Raw genomic sequence first — 25,944 nt, 5'->3', positions numbered from 1 at the left:
ACGGATGCAAACTGGAAACCAAGTGTGCATCCAATTTTTCTGTTTTTGTAATGGATCCATTTTTTTTTAATACTGGATCCTTTAAGGATAGATGACAAGTGGGTGTGTGAGGAGAAGCTTAGATGGGCAGCCGGTCATATGAAAATCATTGGGTTTGGGGAACATTAAAATAAAGAGCTTGCATTAAATTTCAAGCCTATCTTGTTATCTGAAGGCAGCCAGAATTGAATAATTTTGAGCTCTGTTTAAAGGGAATCTGTCAGTAAGATCAACCCCCCCCCACCCACCCCACCAAAACTGCATACATGGGCGTGCACGTCTTTAAAATATAAATTAATTGACACGTTTATATCTTCTATCTGTTGCTGCATTGCCGAGATACTGACGTTTTAATTCACATGCAAATGAGGTGTTAAGTGCTTCAGGCGTGACAAAGCACCTAACAAGCCACTGCCTCCTCAGGTTGTTTCCCTGCTCAGCACCCAGCCTCTTAAGCTGGATTAATATCTCAATGTCTGTGCTTCATCAGGTGCTGGACAAGAAAATTAGACAGTAAGTTATCAGTCAAGCTAAAGAGTATGGTGCTGGGTGGGGAAACAACTCCAGGAAGCAGAGGCTAGATAAGTGCTCTGTAATGCCCAGACTACTTAATGCCTTATTTGAATGTTATTAAAACGCTTTTTTCTTGGGAATGTAGTAGCAGATAGAAGATGCAAAGGTGTCAAAGGATGAAAATCTCAAAGCTCTACATTCCCATATATGAGATTTGGTGGGTTGGACTTATTGACAGGTTCTCTTTAAAGCAAATCAATGACCTTTTTACCTTTCTGCCAATCAGCTATGTCTCCAAACTCTTCCAACGGAGGAAGGAGACACCTCTGGCAGCATCTTATCTTCTCTGGCAATAAGAGGATCAGGTGTTGAAATTCCAACGGCCCAATCTATCTCTCCCCCCAGCATCATCAGTCAGGTGATAGTTGGGAGACCCCCCATATCAGATAGTCAGCTGGTCCAATCGAAATTGGCAGATACGGACAACTTTTATCAAATATGTATGGGGGCAAATAGAAAAATAGAGCTCAGATCATCATACACATTAAAATATTGGGGGGTTGTGACAATCTCACTGCAATGGCTGTGCAGCTCTGTAACTAATCAGTTCCGGCAGACACGGGAACAACTGATCGGTGGGGGTGCCAGGTGTCGAACCTCCACCGATCGGACATTGATGATCTATTCTAAAGATAGGTCATCAATGCTGAAGTCCTGGACAACCCCTTTAAGTTTACCAACCATGATTCATCAACAAGTTATGGATTGTTCTTTTGTGCCTTTGACCGTCTGTTGGATGAACGTTTCTGTTGTTATCTATCTCAGTTTGGTTATTCCCGGCATGTTGTATTACAAGATACTGGAAGCTGGCGGCATAGCAGTAAGATTATATTCAGGGTCGGACTTCAATTGTTACATTATCTAGAAGATCTTGCAAATGTACAATAGTATTTTTGCATTCCAGATACATTACTATTACATACCAATGCATAGGATGGTGGCAACTGCCAAAGTTATTCAAGGATAATCTGTCATGGAGTCGGATCTATTTACAGTAGAGCATCTATTGGATACACTAACGACACTGTAACTTCAGAGAAGAAAGAGGTTGTGGAGCTGGTCATATAAGTCTTACATATGGTGTATAGGTTATTAAGGTCCTTCTCGTGTGGTTTTGATGACAGCTCCTTGAGCGCTATTGAATGCACTTGCTAAAGTTGGCCATGCACATTAGACTAAGTTGGCTGAACCATCCAATTTTAGTGGGAGCAGAAGACCAACTAATATGTATTAGGTGTTCACTTGGCCGGTCTCTTAGGAAAAAAGGATCAGGCATTAAATTTCAACATGCTTGATCCTTTTGTTTTTTAAAGATAGCTTAGCTGCCATCTTCTCATGGAGAACACATGTACACTAGAGTTGAGCAAAAAGATTTGCACTCGTGTCCAGTCCAGCTGGACCAGGGTAGACTTCACTTATTCACCTGGTGTCCTCAACCCAGCATCCTCTGAGCCTCTTGTCAACTATCAGGACAACTCTTATGTAAATACTTTATTCCCTCTTGTAAGATTGAGGAAACAAATACTCACCTCCCGCCCCAGCGCCATTCCAATGATGTTAGCATCATATCTGTTGGTATTAACATGGATTTGCTATGCCACAAGAGCCCTGCAGCTAGGCAGCGGACAATATTCGTATGCTGTGCTCTCACTTCTTCCAATTGTTTGGCATTCGTCTGAGGAAAGTAAGAGAACAGCAGCCCATTAGCGGCCGCTGATTGACTCCAGGGCTCCCATGACATAACAATGCCATGCAATCCCCTGGGAGGCTTGGCGCCCACATTGCTGGAATGACACCACTGAAGGATCTGAGTATACGTTTTCATTTATTTTACTTCATTTAAAAAGAGGTTGTCCAGGTAGTGGACAATCCCTTTAAACTAAGCAATCAGTATATACTATGAGGACAAGAAAGATATATGCTATAGTCAGAGGCATAACTACAGTGGGAGCTGTGTTTGCAATCACACCCAGAGGGGGAACTGAAAGTATTGGTCTTGTCTAAAAGGACTGTTAAAACCCATGATAATTGGGGGTACCTGTTGTAAATGTTGCATTATAGTCCATGAGCTTCAAGTTATATCAATGCCTACGGTTATATTTCGACCATGACTACTTTTCTAGTAGCCTTCATACACAATTTGTACACAATGGCTTAAATATTCTCCTCTACTTGTACAGTGTCCAACTGGGATTCCTTGGCCTCACAGAGGAAATGATTCAGAGGACATTGCTCCATCTATACAGAGCAGGTGCACTGCATCCCAACCTTAATTGTCAATGCAAGAAGTATCATCAATAAGGTCTGCTAGATTATTTATGAATAATCCCATAAAAATAGACCTAAGTGGTAAATTATTGGCTCCAAAGTCAACTACAAACAGGGTTGTCTTCTTCTGGACTTTTGAGGGTCATTACTGTTGCCAGAAGCTGGGCCCACGGAAGACTCTTGGGGTCTGATGATGAACCCAGTTGACTCTTTTTGTTTTATTTTTCTATTATATAAGTTGATTTTGATACCTAAATGACTAAGGGCAGATGCTAAGGATAGATATTCATGAGAGAATAGTCCAAGTTTTCAAGGTCTTCAGAATTCTGAACATCTCCATTCGTAAGTTCTGGAGCACAGTGAAGGTTCTTTATGAAGGTGTATGGAACTTTTCCAGCTCATTGACCATTCCTTTCCTCCTGAGACACAATATCAGCTAGACCTTTCATAACAATAAAAAGACAGTTTACTGGAAAATGATGCTGAGGAACAAACTCTGCTGGGAAATAATAAGTGCCAGGCTGGTGGGCAGAAGAGGACGCAAATGGAACATTGCTGGGGCATGAGATCACACTGACGACAGAAGGTCTCTAGCGTTACAAGTGCAAAACCTGATTCTGTCTTGGCATACCTGCCAAGGAATAGGAGGAGGGGCAGGACCTGAGGGGGTGATTCGGGGAAGGTAAATATGGTGATACGTTGAAAAGACATTTGGCACCTAATCCTATTTTTCTTTTTTTTTTTTTCAAACCTTCCTGTAAATTCACTTTGCTGCAATTGTTCTGAACTTTTATTATACGAACTAAAAAGGAAACCTTTTACTTTGCCGTAATGTGATTTAACACTTTGTGGGCCAAGAGGAGAGGCCGAGGGCTTAAGTAGATGTCAATTCCAATCTAGAATAAGATGGGATCCTTTAATTGGGAGCATTCTCGTAAAAATATCTGAAGAAATGCCAACATTTCTGTAAAAACACTTCAATAAAAAAAAAAAAAAAAGCAACGAATGTGATGTTCCAACATCAGAGAAGCTTCCAAAATTTCCAAATCACACTCCTTGGATCATCATAGGATGACATTTCTTGCACACAATAGACTGGCCAGCACTTTATAAATAATAACCAAGAAATTGAAATATTTGTTGCATTCTTCGTAGAAAAATTTTACAACCGAGCTAACAGAATTCCAAACCTCGAAATTAATCCCCAGAGGTTGAGTAACTTTGTAAATGTATTTTATTATGGATGTTGCACAGATCCTAAATTATAGTCCAATGCTGCATTAATAATTCTGCTGGTTCTGATGAAGCCAATCAATATGCCTGTAGTCACAGATATCCTATGGCAGTGGGATAAATATATTTTTTTCTATGGTAGATTTTTGTCTAGTAGCTGTTAAAACATCAATTATCAAAATGTAAATCCACCAAAACTAGCTCTGTACAACAATCAACAAGCAAAGATTGCTTGGAGATTTCAGCTCTGTAGACACAAGAGTTGTGAAAGCAGCTCAGGACTACAATTCAGGATCAGTACAGGTAATGTAATCCACAATGTGGGTAAATTAATTCTAAATTTAGTCTGCAGAATGGTATCACGTGGTTATTGCATACTCTTAAAGGAATTGTTTGGCCTTAGGCTCCAAGTCTGCAGTCACTCTGCAGACTTGTGAATCCTCACATCGTGTGCACTGCACGCTGTGAAGATTCTCTGATGTGAGTGCCGGGAACGGCAGACCCGTGACCACTAGTAAGTGATTTGCATACATGCGGTCACATACCGACTAGACGTGCAAGGCCTTGTCTAATGCAAGTGAATTGAGCGAGGCCGGACACGTCTAGTCGGAATGTGGCCGAAAGTTTGCAAATTGCATACTTGTAGTGCCGACACCGGAGAATCCTGACAGCAAGTGATCCGGTCCGTGCCCAGGGAGTCAGACTAAGTGGCGCTGTATTAGCGGTAGATGTTGGACGACTACGCCACCCGTTGAGTACAGCTAAGGAGCTGCTGCTGCAGGGCAGACCGCTGAGGCCGGTGGTAGGATTGTGCAGCGTGATAGTATAACCCCCAACGGGAGGGGTATGGCCTCAGGGCAGCCGACGTGGATGATGGGGGTAGCAGGAACCACTCGGAGACGGTACGGTGTAGTTCAGGGTCTTTACTGGTGACAAAGATAGACCCTCCCGGAGTACTGGCTAGCGATTGGGGCCTGGTCAGTCCTTGAGCAGATGGGATCTCCCCTGGCCAGGCGGAGTTGTAGGCCTCCCAAACTAACGATACTCTTCCGGCTACCTTGCTAGAGGCGGGTATAAGTAGCCCACGTCCCTGAGTGTACCGTGTGGTGCTCACCCGTATGGCCGGTGACTCGGGGCCTTCTAGTAGCTTCCGCTCCACGACGGCGGTGCTGGTCCCACGCGTGTGACCGTGCCTTCGGGTTTCTGGGCCAGAGGACCTGCAATCCCCTGCCGGTCGGTTTCTGCTGCTGGATAGGAGTTAGTCCCCACAGCCTCGGACTCCGGGTCCGGTGATAACTTCTCAGTCAGGGCGAGCTCTGCAGCTGCCAGCCCCTGACTCCTTGTAGCACTGCTCCCACAGAGCTCCTGATGTTCTTTTCCTATATCTGCTTCTCTGTCTCTACTTCTTCTCTACTCACTAACCCTGCCTCAGCCCTAGGTTTATATAGGGGAAGTTCTTCCCCTCCCAGGACTGGGCAGGAGGTGTGGCATGCATAGGATTCCTGACCAAGAGACCTCCCACCTGCTCTCAGACGTAATATCTCTATCACTGTGGCAACCAGACCCCTGGGGTGTCACACAAGCACTGTAAAGATTTACAGGTCTATTTACATAGAGTGATTGCAGACTTGTAGCCTAAGGCCAGATAACCCCTTTAAGTAATGGGTAGATTCCTTCCTTACAAATTAAGGGTACTTGGAGCCTGCTTGATGGAAAAGAGTACTTCCTTTCTTTGAGGTCATGTTCACATGTAGTGTAAATGCTGACTTTTTCTGCTTTATTTTTTCTGCAGGGGGCCGCACCAAAATACACGATAAAAATATTTTCTGATTATTGTGTTTTTGCTGTACTGTTTTGTGTTTTCCTTTTTATTTGATGCGATTTTGGTGCCGATATTAAGCAGTGTTTTAATGCAGTTTTTAGAACAGAAAAGATTTGATTTTCCACTTAAAAATGCAACGGCGTTTTAAACATGCATTTTTTTCAGACTCCCTATAGAAGCCTATAAAGAAAAAACACAGTAAAAATCGAATCAGAAAAATCAAAATATTTGCGCTACGTGGGAACATTGCCCGAGGGTAAATTGGCAGATGGTTCATAGAAGGTTTGATTTTCTCTTCTCCTGGATCAATATATATAAATCTAGGCTTGGACTGGCCCACCGGAGGACAGGTGAATTCCTCGGTGGGCCTCCTATAAGAACAATAAATGATACAGTATATTTAAAGCAACATATACAAACAAAAACAGCATCTTATCATTAATTTAACAAACTACCCAGTTTATTATTATATAGAAGCATAGGCAAATTTGTGAAAATGGTAAGGAAATATTTGCATGTAGCTAAACAGTGGGCCACCAGAAACAATGTCACTCCAGTCCGACACTTCACGCTTCCATGTTTAGCAGTGTGAGTATGGACCGGTCATGGGTCTCCTGACCTCCTCGTAAACATATATGAGGCCATGGAGTTTTGGTAAGGAGCTCTCGGCTGGTTTGGGCATCATGATCCACATTCAGATTGCTAAACATGGATGTGTGAATTAATGATGCTGAGCTGCAATACCAGACAAAGCCTCTCAACAAAAGTGGTGCTGTAAGAGAAGAGAAACTTTTTTTCAACCAAATACCTAAAACATATCCCAGTGTCTCAGTTATACACTATACTTACGTATATCTATGACAAAGGGACTCAATGCATATCTGGACGCGGATACTGTCTCGGGGACGCAACTGTCCTTTACTCTTCATCTCGCTGTGATCTACAAACAATATTGAAGGACGAAGCTTAGTAAAATAGTACATACAAGACGGCAGAGTAATATCAGTTTTATTGAAACCAGTGTAATTCCTTTTTTCCCCAGTGGGGGTGCTGAAGGAAAACCAATCTCTTACTCCCAAATTCCACCCCTAGAGGTCCGAGCATGAATGTTCAGTTCTTCTAACGAGATTTTGAAAGTGAGCTCACTGAATGTAGATGGATGAGTGTAATAGAATTACTGGAGTTGATTCTGCCTACATCTTATGTTCACACTTGAACTTGCGTACCATAAGAATGCCGATAACATGATATAATGCGACTTAGCGCAATGTTGTATTGCTATAGGAAATAGTTGTAGGATGTTATCATTTAAAGGGAGTTTCCATTTTTTTTTAGGTATGGATATTTTCAAGGCAACAAAGAGAGCCATACTCACTTTCCGTCATCACCGTTCAAGTCACTCTGGAGGTCTGCATCAGCTCAACATGTCAACATGACTGATGAAGCCGGAGATTGGCAGCAGCAGTCAGAGTAGAAGAGCGCACCATCAGAAAGACATCCAATGACGCGGACTTCTGCTCACCTGACTGCTGCAGCCAATGACAGACTGCAGTGGTCCTGCTGACATCCAGGCGGTGCCGATATCGCTTCCAGCCATCCGGTGTGGTATCCAAGGGGTTGACGTTTGACTCATTTTGTTGAAAACATTTCATTCCATCCTTTCACATTCAAATCGGAAACCATTTTGCATATCACTTACCTATATGAATATGAGCAGAAAACTGGTAAATCCCAGGAATAGTAGCTGTAAACCGACCTGTTGGCAGGTTCATCCCAGAACCACGAAGGAAGGAGCCCTTAGCTGTTGGCTGCAATTGAAATAAAACAACATATACTTAAAGAGAAGCCATCATCAGAAAATGACCTATTGTTTAAATCTGGTTTTACCGTACTTGTATTTTTAACAAATTTTTGCCAGTCTTTTTTCATATTACAATGTTTAACAAAAAAATTGTTAATCTTATAATTTTCACACTGGTCAATAGGGATTTTTAAGACTCATACATCCTGTCCTTTCAGGAAGAGTTTTCAGCAGGCTCCTTATCATCAGTGGCAGGATTACAGAGACTGATAACAGCTCTATACACAGCTGATAACACAGAATCCACCAATCATAATTGGTGATGTCACAGCTGATCCCGCTCCCCCTCCCTCCACAATGACTCCTGCACATGCTCATTAGATGCTTCAGTGCAAAATATAGGGTCGGGGTCTGACCATTGTTGCTAATGTACATGTATTGTTTCCTGAAACAAAAGGAGGTGTAATTTCAAAAAAGCACCCAGTGGCCAATGTGAGAATTGCAAGATTTACATTTTTCATTTTTAATACAGATTGTGAAGTGAGAAAAAATAAAAATTGCCCCTCCAAAAAATACATTTAACATATAGGGGGGATAATTATTGAAATTCTGAATTTTGGTAGCTAATTAACAGAAGAAGAACATTGTTAGCCTCAGCTGTTTTAGATAAAAGAAAAATGGGAAAAAAAAATTTCTTTACTTTGAGACAACTTTCTATTGTGCTCACTGTCGCCCCCTATTGAGCAACACAGTTGTTTTAACCTGCTAAGAAAATTGCCAAAAGGTAGTACTACAGTTCTGTCCCATTTTGAGTCCATTCAGTTAATGTCCAGGGCTCGGTAGCCTCTCAGTCCACCTTTGTTGCCCTCTTTCTCCTTGGTCAGTGATATGATATGTGTGCACTTCTTTCCTATCTTATTTCTTACCAGCTGAAAATTTTGAAGTTCTGCCAATGTCCTCTTGTCCACAAGCACGGGACCCTTAAGTCGACAATGAAAAGCTTCATCTATTCGTCTGTATGGATAGAGATCATTAATTGGGAGCACCAGAGGAGGAGGTTCACTGGTGTGATCAGCACTATCGCCAGATGTCGAGCGACGCTCTGTGGCCTCTAAGAAATAAGAATATATTGATTGGATATTTTAAAAAGAACAGTAAAATATAATAAAATACTATTTTCTGCGCTATACGACTCACCAGATTATAGTTCGCAACCAGGTTTAAAATGTAAGAAAAATATTATATTGGAAAAATGATAACTTTCCTGGTGGTGTGAGGCAGTGAAGAGACTAATATCACTAGCTCTGGTGTTCTTTTGTGGTGAATCAAAATATAAGGATATATCAGGGTATATAATTTATCTTCTTGTGGTTTTGAGAAATATAAATGGGTATTACTAGGAAGATCACATTATGTTCCCTGATAATCTAGGGTAAAATAAGAGTTTAATACCTGGTAATTACTAATTTACCCAGACTCCAGAATTGTGTCCTTTGGTGTCCTGTCTTCTTCTACCCCACACTAATCATACAGATCAGAGTTGGGCAGGAAGAACAGCTATGAACAGCAGCACATTATTTTCTCAATGATTTGGCAAAGCTCTATATTAGTGCTCTGCCCTGTAATTCGGAAGTGGTCAGAGGCCCACCTGGCTACAGATTTTCACATTTTTTTCTCCTGCTAAAAAGTGTATTCTATAGTCTAAATATATAAGGCGATTGGTCCTCATTCAAGCAAAGATGGAAATAAATTTTTGTGAAGAGCAAATCCAATATTTTAGACATCAGAAAGGTCATCCACCATTAAGCCAAACACAAGGTGTCACCCACATGATGGGGAACACAGCAACAAGTATTTAGTTTCCCTACACTGCTGCCGCAAGAGCAATGAAGTATTACACCCCGGAATCCTTAGGCTGAGTAATGTACAGACATGCTGGGTCCTCCAGCGCTGGGGACACTCTGTAATTACTCTCTACACAAGCTAATAAATGAAGGATCTCAATTCTTTGAAGTCATATTTATGCCACTGGGTCCAGGTGGTCTTTGATTAATAGACTTGTCCTTCACAAAAATCTCCTACTAGGAAATTGGAAAATAGCATCACCGGAATAATTGGCCACCACAGAGATGGCTATGCACAAACATATTGATCTATCTCTAGTGGTATTGTTCAGAACTTAAGCCTCCCATACACATTCGACTTTTGTCTGCCAAACCTGCCGATACTGAAAGGTTTGGCCGATGGTGTAATGTGTGTATGGGGCACCGTCCAACTGATGGTCGCAATAGATGTTGATAGGGCATGTCTGATTTCAAACTGCCGATCACATTGTTCTCCCGGAAATAAGCCATCACCAGAGATGTCTGTTGGTGGAAATTTCATAGGGAACACAAAAGCGTTCAGCCGATCGAGGGCTCCTGTGTATGGGAAAGACGTCCGAGAAGGCTGCTAGCTGGACGATCGGTGGAAGCATCGTTCAGCCAACCGCCATCTAATGTCTATGGGGGGCTTTATTTAAAATATATATATAGATGAGGCATTGTTCAGAGAATCACACTACCTTTGAGTATCTGTTTGAACTCCTGCAACAATACTTCATGTGTGACCTCAGCTCCTGGCACTCCTGGAGGCCCCGGAGGCCCTTGTGGCCCTGCTGGGCCTGGTGGCCCAGATAGTCTCTGAAAAAAAAAATAGAAAAACATTATATGTACAGTCCAGTGCTCCTCAATGTATTGCACTATTTCTATAAGTGATCTTAAGCTACCTACACACATAAGTTGTCCAAAACCACCAATTTCGGGGTTATAGTTTAAGGACAGCTATTTAAGATGTATGGGCTCCTTTATATGGAACAGAGAAACCTATTAGTCTGGATTAACATCTCAATATATCCTTGTCCAATCTCTGAGACCACCACCAATTCTGAGAGCGGGGGCCTTGCAGAGCCCCATCTGAATGGAGCGGAGGTTGGGACTGCCCAAAGTTGACAATCACAATCCTCAAAGCACGTCTTCCACTCAATCCGCAGAGGAATTGATGGGGGTCCTATCTTATCAATAGGGGATAACATATATTAAAGTCAAAATATATTTACAATATATTAATATCTGCAAATATTCATACTTTTAAATTAGAATCAATTATCAGGAATAGATCCCAAAGGAGGAAGCTAATGGCAAAATTTTACACTGGGAATGTTTGAACTTGTTCCTGGGTGGGAAATATGGATCTGTCCAACAATGGTGAAAAACCGAGCAATTCAGATACTCACAGAATTCTTGTTAGATTTACATTTCTTTTTAGGGTATGTCCCATCATTAGTTCGGTCCCTAAAATTCACCCATGTTAGTGCAGGATCTGGTTTTTCAGGACCAAGTGATTCAGCAAGCTAAACAAAAGATAGAAAAAGGAATCTTACATTAAAATAGGGATGAGCAAATAAATTCTCAGGATCCTGGTCCAGCCAGCAGATCAGGGGTCCATGGATGCCTGTCGGGAGCTCTGCGAAGGCCACACCACAACAATGATGTCACACTAGGCCAGCCAATCAATATAGGAGCTGACAAGTAGGAGACAGTTCGCAGGATTCCCGTCCAGAAGCCACAGAAGACTGATCTTGCTGCAAAATACTGACCTTGCACAAAATGTATCAAACACTGAGCAACACATTGATATATTTAGAGGCAAGACAGCCACAAGCAAATCTGACTCCTTAAATCCCCAATCAGTTGCCGTAGTGTCATCACTGGGCAAATGACGCATTACATAGTTTACATTTAAATCAATGAAAGGCCAGATTCACATTTCAGTTTTTATCTTCTACACAAAAAAACAACCTAATTTCAGTGTATTTGATCCCATTTTAATCTATTTTTTATCCTTTTTTTTCATGAGTTTCATGTGTTATATTTTTCATGAGAAAAACTGAGAGGTTTACAAAGCTCCTCCTTGTATTAATCAGTGAAACACGCACAGCACATGGGTGAGAAACAGGTGGCATCAGCGAGCTGTCCATTTTTTTTCTGTGGACTCATTCACTGGATTGGGCAAGCCTGATCTGCACATCGGATCAAAATCAGACATATACCCGGTCTTTTTTGCAGAAAAAAAAAATGTTAGGTGAAAAGGCCTGTACGCTATAATAGGTATATGTTCTATCCACAATATACAATGGAAAGAACACATACACCAAAAACAAATGAGTGAATGAGGCCTAAAGTGTCTTTGCTGATTACTCTTGACAACAGGCAGGAGAGAGCAAATTAGACAGATGGGAGACTTGATGTGGCTTTGGGGTGCTTTTTAGGGATAAGAAAACGCTACTTTTTAAAAAATGATTGAATAAAATTTTAAGACTACCTTCATTCTATATGTAGGGAAATTTACTTATGTGGGCAAAAAATGTGTCCATAACAGCCTTTTGATCTCAAATTTGCCAAACAATATCCTTTTATATAACAAGGGTCTTCAGGTGACATGTGCCGCTTTATACTTGTGCCTTGGCATATGTGAGAGACTTCCATTCCGGATATATTGCTAACAAATACTTTTGCATAAAGGCTTAAAAGTGAATTCAACAGAATCTAAAAGCAACTAATAAATTATTAATTTTAATCACAATTTTTCTGCCTTCTCGCTGAATTCCATGGACTCTAATTCCATTTGACTTCAGCGCACCAAACCGCATGATCCGCAGCCTGCCTGCCGTGCCTTACATGCATCCTGTAACACTTTAAACTCGCCAAGGTGGTAAAAGAAAGGCTTACGTCTGAGAGCAAATGAAGTGTCCATGGCACCTACTAGTGTTATAACTACTGGAACCAGTAAATATGTTAATGAAAACATCCACAGAGGAAAGGTACGTCAGGACAGCAGTACATACCCTGTGTGATCAGAGGCCAGAACTCCTAGGGCGGACATTCAGCTTTGCATCAGTTTATAGTAAATCCGGGATCACGAGTGTATTTCATGGTCAGTATATGGACCGCAATACCCGATCTGGCGGTGACTCTCCTGACCTAAACTTACAACCTCATATATGTCTATAAGACTGTAAGTTCGGGTTGGTAGATTTGCGGTCAGTCCGGTCCATATGCAAACCATAAAATACGCTTGTGTGATCCTGGGCTAAAACGGGAGAATATGGCAATTTTACTTCCTCTCATCTATAAAGTTTTAGTACAATGATAATTACAGTACAAATGTCTTTCATGTGTCTACATCGGGCACTCGTCATCTTTCTCCAAAGTCAACGCTTTCATCTTTCTCCAAAGTCAACGCTTTTGGGCAATGGCTCTAGCACTTTTGATTGATACTATTTTTACTGAAATATTTATAAATATATTACTGAAATAATTATAGACAAGCATCTAATTCCACACAGTCGTACGTTCTCTCACATAGTAAAGTACAAGCTATTTTTTTTACAATTTGCCACCTATCTTTTATATGAGTCAAAGCTGGAGACATATTGGCCTATCTGTCGACCCTTTCTCTACTTGCCACCCTAATTAAATGAACATCTCTGCTGCTCCTGAAATGTTGTTGCCAACTCTTTTGTTATTGAGCAGCGACATTTCGTGAATATCCCACCCTTTAAGGGTAGAGTGTCTTCCGTCACAGGTGCCTTTGCCCAAGGGTGCCTAAACTGCTATTCACACCCTGACAATTTGGCAATAAGATTAAATATAAACCGTCAGTAGAGACGCCTGGTAATGACATCACATAAAGCAGTGTCTCTCAGCGGATGAAAGGTGCAGTGCAACTAATATATCTCATATGGATAATAAACTTTCATGTACCATTTGTATAAAGTTCAGGGCCTCCGATTTTCTGCCCCCAAAGTGGCATCTGCTGTAAGACTCAGCGTCAATGTCTGACTAAGGAGAGGTTAAAAGAAGTCAGCGTCGGCTCGTTTCTGCAAAAGTGTGCTTTCCCCATTAGTGAAATGAGGGTGGGTGTATGTGCCAGCCACACTTCAAACAGGATGTAATAAAACCCAGCAACGAGAATAATAGCCATTGGGCAAGACCATTGTGCTCGTAACAAAAAATGTCAATTTTATTTCTAATAATAAAATAAAAGAACAATAATTTCTTCTGGTGAGGCACGAAAAGATGGCAAGGCCAAGATATGTCTTGTGCAATATGGGTAATAAATCATCTTTGTCTCTGTAGAACCTTGCAGGCTCTAAATGATGCAACTTTATCAAATACTGTATATAGAATTGGAAATTAAAAAAGATTTCTTTAAAGAGTATAAATAAATATATATTTCTCTCAAATATGTAAATGTAGTTGGGGGATCATCATATGAAAAATATAAGTACTCATTCAATATTGTGGGGAGTTTTGAAGTATTAGTGCATTCACATTGAATAAAGTTGGCCATATACACTACTATTGGGTCTGATCTACTAAAGTGTGGTTCAGGTTGGGGCTTGTCGGGGCTTTGACTGTTACATGTTTCGCGCAGCCAAAGTTTCTAAATCTCAGAATGCGACTCACAAGGTACTGCGACTGTGTTAAACAAGTTGTCAAATATCCAAATAGTTCTGACTTTATGTCACCTGCTTGTCGCGGTTTCAGTACCTTTAATTGCACTTATATTTAGTGTGTTTCATATTATATTAAGTCTACCTTCATACAGGGTTTTTTGTAGTTTTTTTTTTTTTATTCTATGTTCTGTCCATTTTTTTAAAAAAATGAACAGCATACTGCCCCAAAGAGTTTAATGGATCCATTCGCACATTCATTTTTAACGGATCCATGTGTCCATAAGAGCATGTCCTATTCTCATCCATTTTTTCATCTCACACTTGATCATTAGAGTCTATGTGATCCATAAGAAATGGATGAAAAATGGAAGACATCTATTTTACAACAATATTTCATTTATTTTTAGCTGAGCTGTTGCTTAAATGTTAAAGGGGATATCCAGGACTTTATAAAAAAAAAAGTGCCTAAGCACTAACAGGCAGTTAGTTCCTACCTACCTGCCTGTTGTGCCCGGTGCTATTCTTCGCTGGCACAGACCGCTCCTGCCGGCGATCCAGCTGCCTCTGCTGACGTCACATTGATAGAGCGGCGGTTTCTTTTCTGCCCTGCTCTGTTAAAGGGAAGTAACTGTCAACATCATGTTAATTGACAGCTGACTCCCCGCTGCCTAACTGCAGGGAGCCACCTGTCAATCAGCATGACGTTAGCAGTCACACCCCGTCAACAGAGCAGCCCGGAAAAGAAGCCACCACTCTATCGACATGACGTCAGCAGAGGCAGCTGAATCATCAGCAGGAGCGGTCTGTGCCAGCGAAGAATAGCACCGGGCACAACAGGAACTACCAGCCTGTTAGTGCTTAGGCACTTGTTTTTTTTTTACAAAGTCCCAAATATCTCCTTTAATGGAAAAACAAAAAGTTCAGTTTACCTCCTTCAGTTTTTAAATCGGATGAGAGAAAAATTGATCCAAAACGGAAGGAAAGATGGAAACGGAAGTGCGAAAGTAGCCTTATTCGAGGCTGACATTTGACCACAGCGTTTTGTACCACACAAAAATTCTGCAATAAATCGCAACATTTCGGCCAAAAAAGCTTTGTATAAAAGAAGCTGGATGATATAAAAAATACCCATTATTTATTGTTTGACAATACAGTCATAATGATAACGTATGTAAAGCGCTGCGGAATATGTTAGCGCTATATAAAAATAAAGATTATTATATTATTATTAATACTTTGAGTTGTTGTACACTTTACACTTATTGTATTATATCTGGATTTTTGTATTTGATGGATACGTGTGGATTTGCACTTTCTTATCTGGAATTGCACTTTTTTTTCTTTTTTAGAAAAATTTCTAAAAACTCCTCTTTATATATTAGAGCTTTTTGTTGTCTCCTCTTGCTACTTTATGATTCCAGTTGATAACATTATGTCATATTTCCTACATGTTTGCATAAGATTCTGTAAAACAATTTTTGAGTACCGGATTACAATTAGATTTAGATTGAAAGGTCACATGTATGACAACCGATTAGAGATAAACTACTGTCTGTTTCCATGTACAACCAGAAAAATATTGAAAAACGCTATAAATATGAAAGGAAAAAACAGCATGAAATAACTCAAAACAGTGAAAAACAGTAAAGCGAAGTATGAGCAAAGTTACTCAACTTTACGCTATAGATATAAATTGTCCATTGTTAAACTTTTTGTTGTTTTTACTCCTTGAAAAGACCGGAACTAACTCAACTATATAAAACTTTAGGCCAGGTTTTAGCGTTCCTAGCATATAAGCAATGTATCAATGGCAAACACAGACAGAAGAGGGCCCCTGTGCAAGAACAATATCTGGGCTCTTTTCAGTCCTATTTATTATTTAACGGCCTTAGGAAGAGGATCTGTAGGAAGATTGATCTTGTGCAAGCCTAGATAAGTCAACCAGGGTCTTCTCCGCCGTTATCTTGATAGTATCAAGCCATCGGGTTGCTGTTCTTCCTTTTCATCTTGTTCCTTCTGTTCTTTCCACCATGATGTCCTTCTCCAGTGATTTCTCTCTTCGTATGATGTGTCCAAAGTAGACAAGTCGTAACTTAGTAATACTTGCTTCCAGTGACATGTCTGGCTTTATTTGTTCCAAAATTGGTTTGTTCTTCTTGCCATCCATGGTATTGATGACATCCTTCTCCAGCACCACATTTCTAAGGTGCCGATTCTTCTGTCTTGTTTCTTTATAGTCCTGGTTTCACATCCATATATTACAACAGAAAAGACCAGGCTTTGTACGAGCAGTGTCTTCGTTGCCAGTGAAATTGATCCTTGATTTGAAGACCTTGTCCAATGACTTCATTGTTGATTTGCCCCTTGCTATTCAATAGCTCATCAAAATGCATATTTCCACCCGTTTTGAAGGTGGAAATGGGCCCCCTTACCTCTTGGGCCCCAGTGCGGTTGCACCAATGGTATGTCCGCCCCTGCAATGTACAACCATTTAAAAAAGACATATAAAGGTTAGAAATAAAAAAAAAAATATGTACTAATATTAAAAAAAGAATCATATAAAATGTTAAACTTCTTAAATTTTTCTTCATTGTCTCAACCCCAGATCTGGGATACTGGTTAGATTTTAAGATATATAGCAGCTTAAAAACCACTCAGCGTGTTTTTTTATGGTAGACAAACAGTAATTCACTCTCTCCACCCAAGTACTGTTGTGAAGTCTGAATGGCTTCTGGAAGGAGCCCCATTGCACAGTGATTATTTAATTACTATGGCATGCAGAAGCGGTCCCAGCTCTCGCTGGCTGGGATCTTCTTTGTTTTGGCAGCTTTAAGTTGAGGCATTGAGGCAAAGCTGCCAATTCAGGTGCTGCCAGGCGCTGTCCTACTGGACATGAAGCGTAATACCCAGCAGCATGGTGAGTGCACACAGTCTCGCAGTTACTTATGCCACTGCTGCTGATTCATAAATCTTTCCGGCTAGCAGAGCTTGGCTGGTGACAGTGACATCTACTGGAGCTGGACAATTTCATGTAGATTATATACAGCTGCAAGTGGAAAAGATTTGCACGCTATATGCACACAACACTGATGCAATCCAATTATTAGTTTCTTGAAGAACACAATCACTGGAGAAGGACATCATGGTCGGAAGAATAGAAGGAACAAAGCGAAGAAGAAGACCAGTGTGGCACCCCAGGGGTCTGGTTTTCCACAGTAATGTAATGTTATGTCTGAGAGCAGGTGGGAGGTCCTTTGGTCAGGGATCCTGTGCATGCCACACCTCCTGCCCAGTCTTGGGAGGGGAAGAACTTCCCCTGTATAAACCCTGGGCTGAGGCAGGGTTAGTCAGTCAAGGAGAGTAGAGACAAGAAACAGCAGAAGCAATACTACTACGAGTCAGGGACTGGCAGCTGCAGAGCTCGTCCTGACTGAGAAGCTTTCTTACCGGACCCGGCGTCCGAGGCTGTGGGGACTAACTCTTACCCAGCAGCAGAAGCCGACCGGCAGGGGATTTCAGGTCCTCAGGCCTAGAAACCCGAAGGCACGGTCACACGCGTGGGACCAGCACCGCCATCGTGGAGCGGAAGCCATTAGAAGGCCCCGAGTCACCGGCCATACGGGTGAGCACCACACGGTACACTCAGGGACGTGGGCTACTTATATCCGCTTCTAGCAAGGTAGCCAGAAGAGTACAGTCAGTTTGGGAGGCCTACAACTCTGCCTGGCCAGGGGAGATCCCATCTGCTCAAGGACTGACCAGGCCCCGTTCACTAGCAAGTACTCCGGGAGGGTCTATCGTTGTTACCAGTAAAGACCCTGAATTACACCGCACCGTCTCTGAGTGGTTCCTGCTACCCCCATCATCCACATCTGCTGCCCTGAGGCCATACCCCTCCCGTTGGGGGTTATACCATCTACGCTGCACCATCCATCCACCGGCCTCAGCGGACTGTCCTGCAGCGGCAGCTCCATAGCTGCATTCAACGGGTGGCGTAGTCGTCCTCCATCTACCGCTGTTACATCGCCGCTCAGTTTGACTCCCTGGGCACGGACCGGGTCACCGCCACGAGACTACAACCCTCAAGAGATCCGGCTCCGGGTAAGCTCCCGCGTGCGCAACGCAGCGCGACACAGGCCCAGGGGCGCGTCACCAGCAACCCGATGGCTTGATACTATCAAGACCCTGGTGGACTTATCTAGGCTTGCACAAGATCGATCTTCCTACAGAGCGTTCATCCATCAAGTTGCCATAACTCGAGATTTAAAAAGAAAATGAACAAATTGCAAAATGGAAGCCAAGGTACTTCCAATGGAATCCATTCCCATTGTTTTATCCAGGATCGAATACATTACTAGATACTCATGTTCCATTGTATAGCAATGCATGGCTATGATCACAGTGTTAGTGTGGTGGTTTGTGAAACATCTGACAACTTAGGAAACCCAAAAACAGACTACCCAGTCCAACTTGTCAACAACCTAGAACAGAGATGACAGCAAAAGACATCACACACACCAATCATGCACCCACTGGGTTGGGTATTTCTTTCCACTCAATGATGAGTTAAAACTCCATGTAAAAAATATCTAACTGGACCTATTTCTCTTAAGGCATCTAATCATAAATTAAAGTGTGACTTTTAAAAAAGTTTTGAAATGTCATAGACATACAGGCGTGTCAAGAGTTTTGATCAGAACCACAAGTAGCTTGCTGCTCTCCCGTCAGATAGAAGTTGGACTCACTGACCTTTCAGAGTCTCAGGGGAGAGCAGCATTTAGCTAACCGATTCTGCTTCTTCTTTATAGCGATCGACGGGCGTCTGCAGTAAGTATTATGTTTTAAACACAAACTAGAGACAATGGAATTGTACTTATTGACAAAAATCAGAAGAAACCTTTAGCCTTAAAGGGTTATTTTCACAATCCTATCATTTTTTACAAAGCACAATAAATGCATGCTTGTTGTTAATGTACAGACTAAGACCCCCAGTTTCTTTCTTGTGCCTTTGTGTCTTTTTCATCTTTATCTGTCCCTATGTGCATCCAGCTTCACATATCTAGTCTTATCTGTGAATACTACATTTGACAGCATCACCTTGCTTCTCTTCAGTGCTGTAGAGCCCTACCTCCCACTTATGTGTTCTCCCAATCAGCACCATTTCTGTTTCTGTGCATTCTTTGCTCGTGTACAGTAACCTGCCTGACTTGAACATATCTTCTGCCATCTACATTAGTGTTGCTGCCTGCGTTGTTTACATAATTGTTAACTGGTTTCTAGCAGATCAACTCTCCTGCACCCCTCATCAACAAAGGAGTTTGTAATTACTAGGCAGTGAAAAGCTGAGCTGTTTGTGGCCTCCTGTTGACAGATCAGTAATGTAAACCTGCAAATGCTGCTCTGTTTCTGCATATGACAGAGGATTATCTGCCATATGCATCACCAGAGCAGCATTTGCCATTTCCCATCACTAATCTGTCAGAAACAGGCAACAAACACAGATTTGCACTGCCTAATTTTTATAAACTACACTGAGGAGGAGTGTAGGAGAGTTGAGTTCTGCTAGAAACCAGCTAACAATTATGTAAACAACGCAGGCAGCAATACTGATACCACTTTTTTCTGTATAAAAATCTAGTGTTGTTACCAAGTGGCTGTGATCCTAAAAAACACACCTGCAATGAAGAGTTGATGACCACAGCCATTTGGCTAACAAGATTCAATCTACATACAGGGAAGAGGGGGACATATCTCAGGAATGGAGAGGCACAGAAACAAAAAAGAAAATCAGAGGCGGACTTAGGAGAACAGTAGAATTTACAACAAATAAAAAAGCTACATATTTTTGGCAAGTGGCAGGTCCTTTTAAAGTCATCATGACAACCAGGTAAAGGTTCCAGAGTGTGTATCAGGAGTTCATATCTGATGATGAGAAACAAGTAACGTAATTTTTTTTAGCATAGGGGCAGCCATTTGGCCACCACTCCTGAGATTGATCATCCTGTGTCCCTGTAGAGGTTTTACACATTAAAGGGAATCTGTCATCCCCCTGGGCGATATCAGACCTCTACTATGGCCATACAGGGTATAGAAAAGTAAATCTATACTTACCTGTATGGCCTATAGTAGTGGTCTGATTGCTGAGAAATCTTCTTTAATAAAATCCGTTTTGCAGAGGCGTGGCATCCGGGGGACACCAAGCCAACCCCTACTATCTGCTTATTGTATATGTAATTCGCCACCTCTTTTGGAAATTAACATATTCCCTCCCTCCCCATCACGTCACTGTAGCATCGGCGTCTCTGCCTCCTGCCAGGCAGAGACACCGTCCCTCTCACCGCTGCTCTCCCCGCCCGGCGTCCTCCAGTGCTCCCCTTCCTGCTGCTGCCGGCACGCGCAGCTTCCCGGGCACTCTGCTTAGGGCGCGCGCTCCTTCCCTCTTAAAGGGGCCGAGCGCGCCGTCCTAAGGAGTCCCCGGTCAATTGCCGGAGGACCTCCCATATATAAGGCACCTCCTCCAATATGGAGGTGCCCGAGCAATAGTTGTTGCACAGTGTACTTACCTCTGCTTCAGCCCTCAGGTCCCGCTGCTAGCCTGACTACTAGTCCTGCCTGCCAGCCTGACTTCCAGTCCAGTCCGCCAGCCTGACTACTCTCCAGTCCGACAGTCTGTCTTCCGTTCAGTCCGCCAGTCTGTCTATGGGCTTTGCCCGCCTGCTTACCTGGAAGCACCTGCCCGCTACCTGCCGTGCCTACCTGGAGGCTCCCGCTTGCTACCTGCCGTGCCTACCTAGAGGCTCCTGCCTGTCACTTGCCGTGACCACCTGTCAGCTTACCTGGAGGCTCCTGCCCGTCACTTGCCGTGACCACCTGACAGCCTACCTAGAGGCTCCTGCCTGTCACTTGCCATGACCACCTGTCAGCCTACCTGGAGGCTCCTGCCTGTCACTTGCCGTGACCACCTGTCAGTTTACCTGGAGGCTCCTGCCCGTCACTTGCCGTGACCACCTGACAGCCTACCTAGAGGCTCCCGCCTGCCATGTCTGCCAGTCCATCCACCCGGATCACTCGTCAGCCTGCCTGCTGTGCCCATCTGCAATACTGGTCAGTCCCTGCCATCTGTACCGTGGGAGTCACTTGCTCCCTTACAAGGTCATCCCCAGAGTAACACCTGGTCCCTCTGCTTGGATCCTCCCTGGTCACGAAGTCGATTGAGCCGCCGTACGACCTAGGTCGCTCCGAGTTGATACCTAGTTACGCCCCTCTGGGTGCCTCCTTGCACCGCAGCACAGAGGTTCCACCACCCGGATCCGTAACAGTCACAGGGCACTGTGACAGGCCCTGTGACTTTCCCTGCGCTGACTCCCATCCCACGCATGCGCAAAGCGAGGATCCCTTGGAGCCGTGCTTTGTTTCCCTCCGGCCCTGTTTGGCTGCGCACTTGTGTGACGCTGACGCAGCCTCGCATTGCGCAAGTGCCAGGGAGTCACAGACTCACAAGTGCGCAGCCAAACAGGGCCGGAGCTCTGCGCATGCGCGGGATGGGTGTCAGCGCAGGGAACGTCACAGGGCCTGTCACAGCGCCCTGTGAAGTGACGGGGAGGGGGGAATATGTTAATTTCCAAAAGAGGTGGCGAATTACGTGTATAATAAGCAGATAGGAGGGGTTGGCTTGGTATCCCCCAGACGCCAAGCCTCTGCAAAACGGATTTTATTGAAGAAGATTTCTCAGCAATCAGACCTCTACTATGGGCATACAGGTGATAGAAAAGTAAATCTATACTTACCTGTATGGCCCAGAGCAGAGGTCTGATTGCAGAGAAATCTGGTTTTATAAAGTGCAGGGGAGGGGGGAATATGGTAATTTAGCACAGAGACGGTGATTTAGGGGAATAGTAAGCAGATAGGAGGGGTTTGCTTGGCGTCCCCCGGGCACCAAGCCTCTGGAAAACAACTTTATAAAACCAGATTTCTCTGCAATCAGACCTCTACTATGGACCATACAGGTATGTATAGATTTACTTTTCTATACCATGTATGGCCATAGTAGTGGTCTGATATCACCCAGGGGGTGACAGATTTCCTTTAAAGTATATCGGACTGGGGAAGAAAGTTCTTCTCAGTTATCTCCAACCACCACTCCATTTAAAATGGAAACAAAGGACCCCTATTGATTGGTGGGGGTCCCAGCAGTGGAACTTCCAACAATCAGACGCATAAATTGGGATTCTGGAAACACCCCTTTAAATAGGGATAAATTCTGGCTGATGCTGTCTATGATGTCACCCATTGCATTGTTCTGTTTGGGAATTATCTAGCTAGTACTGTTTGGAGGGGCGCTATTCAGCTGGCACTATCTATGAGTGTTCTAACTGGCACTGTATAAGGGGTACACTTTAGTTGGCACTGTTTGGAGGGGCGCTATTCAGCTGGCACTATCTATGAGTGTTCTAACTGGCACTGTCTAAGGGGTACACTTTAGTTGGCACTGTTTGGAGGGGCGCTATTTAGCTGGCAATACCTATGAGTGCTCTTACTGGCACTGTTTGGAGGGCGCTATTTAGCTGATACTATGAGTGCTCTGACTGGCACTGTATAAGAAGCACCCTTTTGTTGGCACTGTTTGGAGGGACGCTGTCCAGCTGACACTATCTATGAGCGCTCTGACTGGCACTGTATAAGAGGTATCGTTTGTTGGCACTATTTGGAGAGGCGATATTCAGTTGGCACTATCTATGAGTGCTCTTGCTGGTACACTTTAGTTGGCACTCTGTATAGGGTATACATGTCAAACTCCGGCCCGTGGGCCAAATCTGGCCCGCAGGGTGGTTATATTTGGCCCACAACACCAGAACCGCAACCCCTATGTGGGGCCATTATACTGTATGAAGGACAATGTGAGGCCCAATATTCTGTATGGAGGACTATGTGGGGCCATTATACTGTATGGAGAACTATGTGAGGCCATTATTCTGTATGGAGGGCTATGTGAGGACATTTTTCTGTATGGAGTACTACGTGGGGCCCATTATTCTGTATGGAGGACCATGTGGAGCCCATTATTCTGTATGGCGGACTATGTGGGGCCCATTATACTGTATGGAGGACTATGTGAGGACATTATTCTGTATGGAGTACTATGCGGAGCCCATTATTCTGTATGGAGGACTTTGTGGGGCCCATTATACTGTATATAGCACTATGTGGGGCCCATTATTCTGTATGCAGGACTATGTGAGGCCATTATACTGTATGGAGGACTATGTGGGGCCATTATACTGTACGGAGGACTATGTGGTTCCCATTATACTTCATAGAGGACTATGTGGGGCCATTATACTGTATGGAGAACTATGTGAGGCCATTATTCTGTATGGAGGACTATGTGAGGACAATTTTCTGTATGGAGTAGTACGTGGGGCCCATTATTCTGTATGGAGGACTATGTGGAGCCCATTATTCTGTATGGAGGACTATGTGGGGCCCATTAAACTGTATGGAGGACTATGTGAGGACATTATTCTGTATGGAGGACTACGTGGAGCCCATTATTCTGTATGGAGGACTTTGTGGGGCCCATTATACTATATATAGCACTATGTGGGGACCATTATTCTGTATGTAGGACTATGTGAGGCCATTCTACTGTATGGAGGACTATGTGAGGCCATTATACTGTATGAAGGACTATGTGGTTCCCATTAAACTCTATAGAGGACTATGAGGGGCCATTGTACTGTATGGAGAACTACGTGAGGCCATTATTCTGTACGGAGGACTATGTAAGGACATTTTTCTGTATGGAGTACTACATGGGGCCCATTATTCTGTATGGAGGACTATGTGGAGCCCATTATTCTGTATGGAGGACTATGTGGGGCCCATTATACTGTATGGAGGACTATGTGAGGACATTATTCTGTATGGAGTACTATGCGGAGCCCATTATTCTGTATGGAGGACTTTGTGGGGCCCATTATACTGTATATAGCACTATGTGGGGCCCAGTATTCTGTATGCAGGACTATGTGAGGCCATTATACTGTATGGAGGACTATGTGGGGCCATTATACTGTACGGAGGACTATGTGGTTCCCATTATACTTTATAGAGGACTATGTGGGGCCATTATACTGTATGGAGAACTATGTGAGGCCATTATTCTGTATGGAGGACTATGTGAGGACAATTTTCTGTATGGAGTAGTACGTGGGGCCCATTATTCTGTATGGAGGACTATGTGGAGCCCATTATTCTGTATGGAGGACTATGTGGGGCCCATTAAACTGTATGGAGGACTATGTGAGGACATTATTCTGTATGGAGGACTACGTGGAGCCCATTATTCTGTATGGAGGACTTTGTGGGGCCCATTATACTATATATAGCACTATGTGGGGACCATTATTCTGTATGTAGGACTATGTGAGGCCATTCTACTGTATGGAGGACTATGTGAGGCCATTATACTGTATGAAGGACTATGTGGTTCCCATTAAACTCTATAGAGGACTATGAGGGGCCATTGTACTGTATGGAGAACTACGTGAGGCCATTATTCTGTACGGAGGACTATGTAAGGACATTTTTCTGTATGGAGTACTACATGGGGCCCATTATTCTGTATGGAGGACTATGTGGAGCCCATTATTCTGTATGGAGGACTATGTGGGGCCCATTATACTGTATGGAGGACTATGTGAGGACATTATTCTGTATGGAGTACTACGTGGAGCCCATTATTCTGTATGGAGGACTTTGTGGGGCCCATTTACTGTATATAGCACTATGTGGGGCCCATTATTCTGTATGTTGGACTATGTGAGGCCATTATACTGTATGGAGGACATTGTGGGGCCATTATACTGTATGGAGGACTATGTGGTTCCCATTATACTTTACAGAGTACTATGTGGGGCCCATTATACTGTATGGAGGACTATGTGGGGTCCATTATTCTGTATGGAGGACTATGTGGGGCCATTATACTGTATGGAGGACTATGTGGGGTCCATTATTCTGCATGGAGGACTATGTGGGGTTATTATACTGTATGGAGGACTAGATGGAGCCCATTATTCTGTATGGAGGACTATGTGAGGACATTTTTCTGTATGGGGTACTATGTGGGGCCCATTATTCTGTATGGAGGACTATGTGGAGCCCGTTATTCTGTATGGAGGACTATGTGGGGCCCATTATACTGTATGGAGGACTATGTGAGGACATTATTCTGTATGGAGTACTACGTGGAGCCCATTATTCGGTATGGAGGACTTTGTGGGGCCCATTATACTGTATATAGCACTATGTGGGGCCCATTATTCTGTATGTAGGACTATGTGAGGCCATTATACTGTATGGAGGACTATGTGGGGCCATTATACTGTATGGAGGACTATGTGGTTCCCATTATACTTTATAGAGGACTATGTGGGGCCCATTATACTGTATGGAGGACTATGTGGGGTCCATTATTCTGTATGGAGGACTATGTGGGGCCATTATACTGTATAGAGGACTATGTGGGGTCCATTATTCTGTATGGAGGACTATGTGAGGCCATTATACTGTATGGAGGACTATGTGGAGTCCATTATTCTGCATGGAGGACTATGTGGGGCCATTATACTGTATGGAGGACTATGTGGAGCCCATTATTCTGTATGGAGGACTATGTGGGGCCCATTATACTGTATGGAGGACTAT

General features: G+C 43.2%; 1 protein-coding gene across 1 annotated transcript in view; it reads right to left on the bottom strand.

The window, feature by feature from the left end:
* Positions 1-25,944, bottom strand: part of C1QTNF12 (C1q and TNF related 12) — a 57,598-nt gene that overhangs the window by 10,850 nt on the left and 20,804 nt on the right. The window contains exons 2-6 of the mRNA XM_073656864.1: positions 11,011-11,127; positions 10,300-10,417; positions 8,663-8,847; positions 7,635-7,743; positions 6,785-6,875 (exon numbers count right to left, since the gene is read on the bottom strand). Coding sequence (XP_073512965.1) covers positions 6,785-6,875; positions 7,635-7,743; positions 8,663-8,847; positions 10,300-10,417; positions 11,011-11,127 — 620 coding nt within the window. The remainder of the gene's footprint in view (positions 1-6,784; positions 6,876-7,634; positions 7,744-8,662; positions 8,848-10,299; positions 10,418-11,010; positions 11,128-25,944) is intronic.

This window comes from Phyllobates terribilis, unplaced genomic scaffold (genome assembly GCF_046119375.1).
Source record: "Phyllobates terribilis strain yellow unplaced genomic scaffold, ASM4611937v1 Scaffold_12__6_contigs__length_324123572, whole genome shotgun sequence".
Classification (NCBI taxonomy): domain Eukaryota; kingdom Metazoa; phylum Chordata; class Amphibia; order Anura; family Dendrobatidae; genus Phyllobates; species Phyllobates terribilis.
The sequence above is the reverse complement of the archived record's forward strand: the minus strand, read 5'-3'. Positions and strand labels throughout refer to the sequence as shown.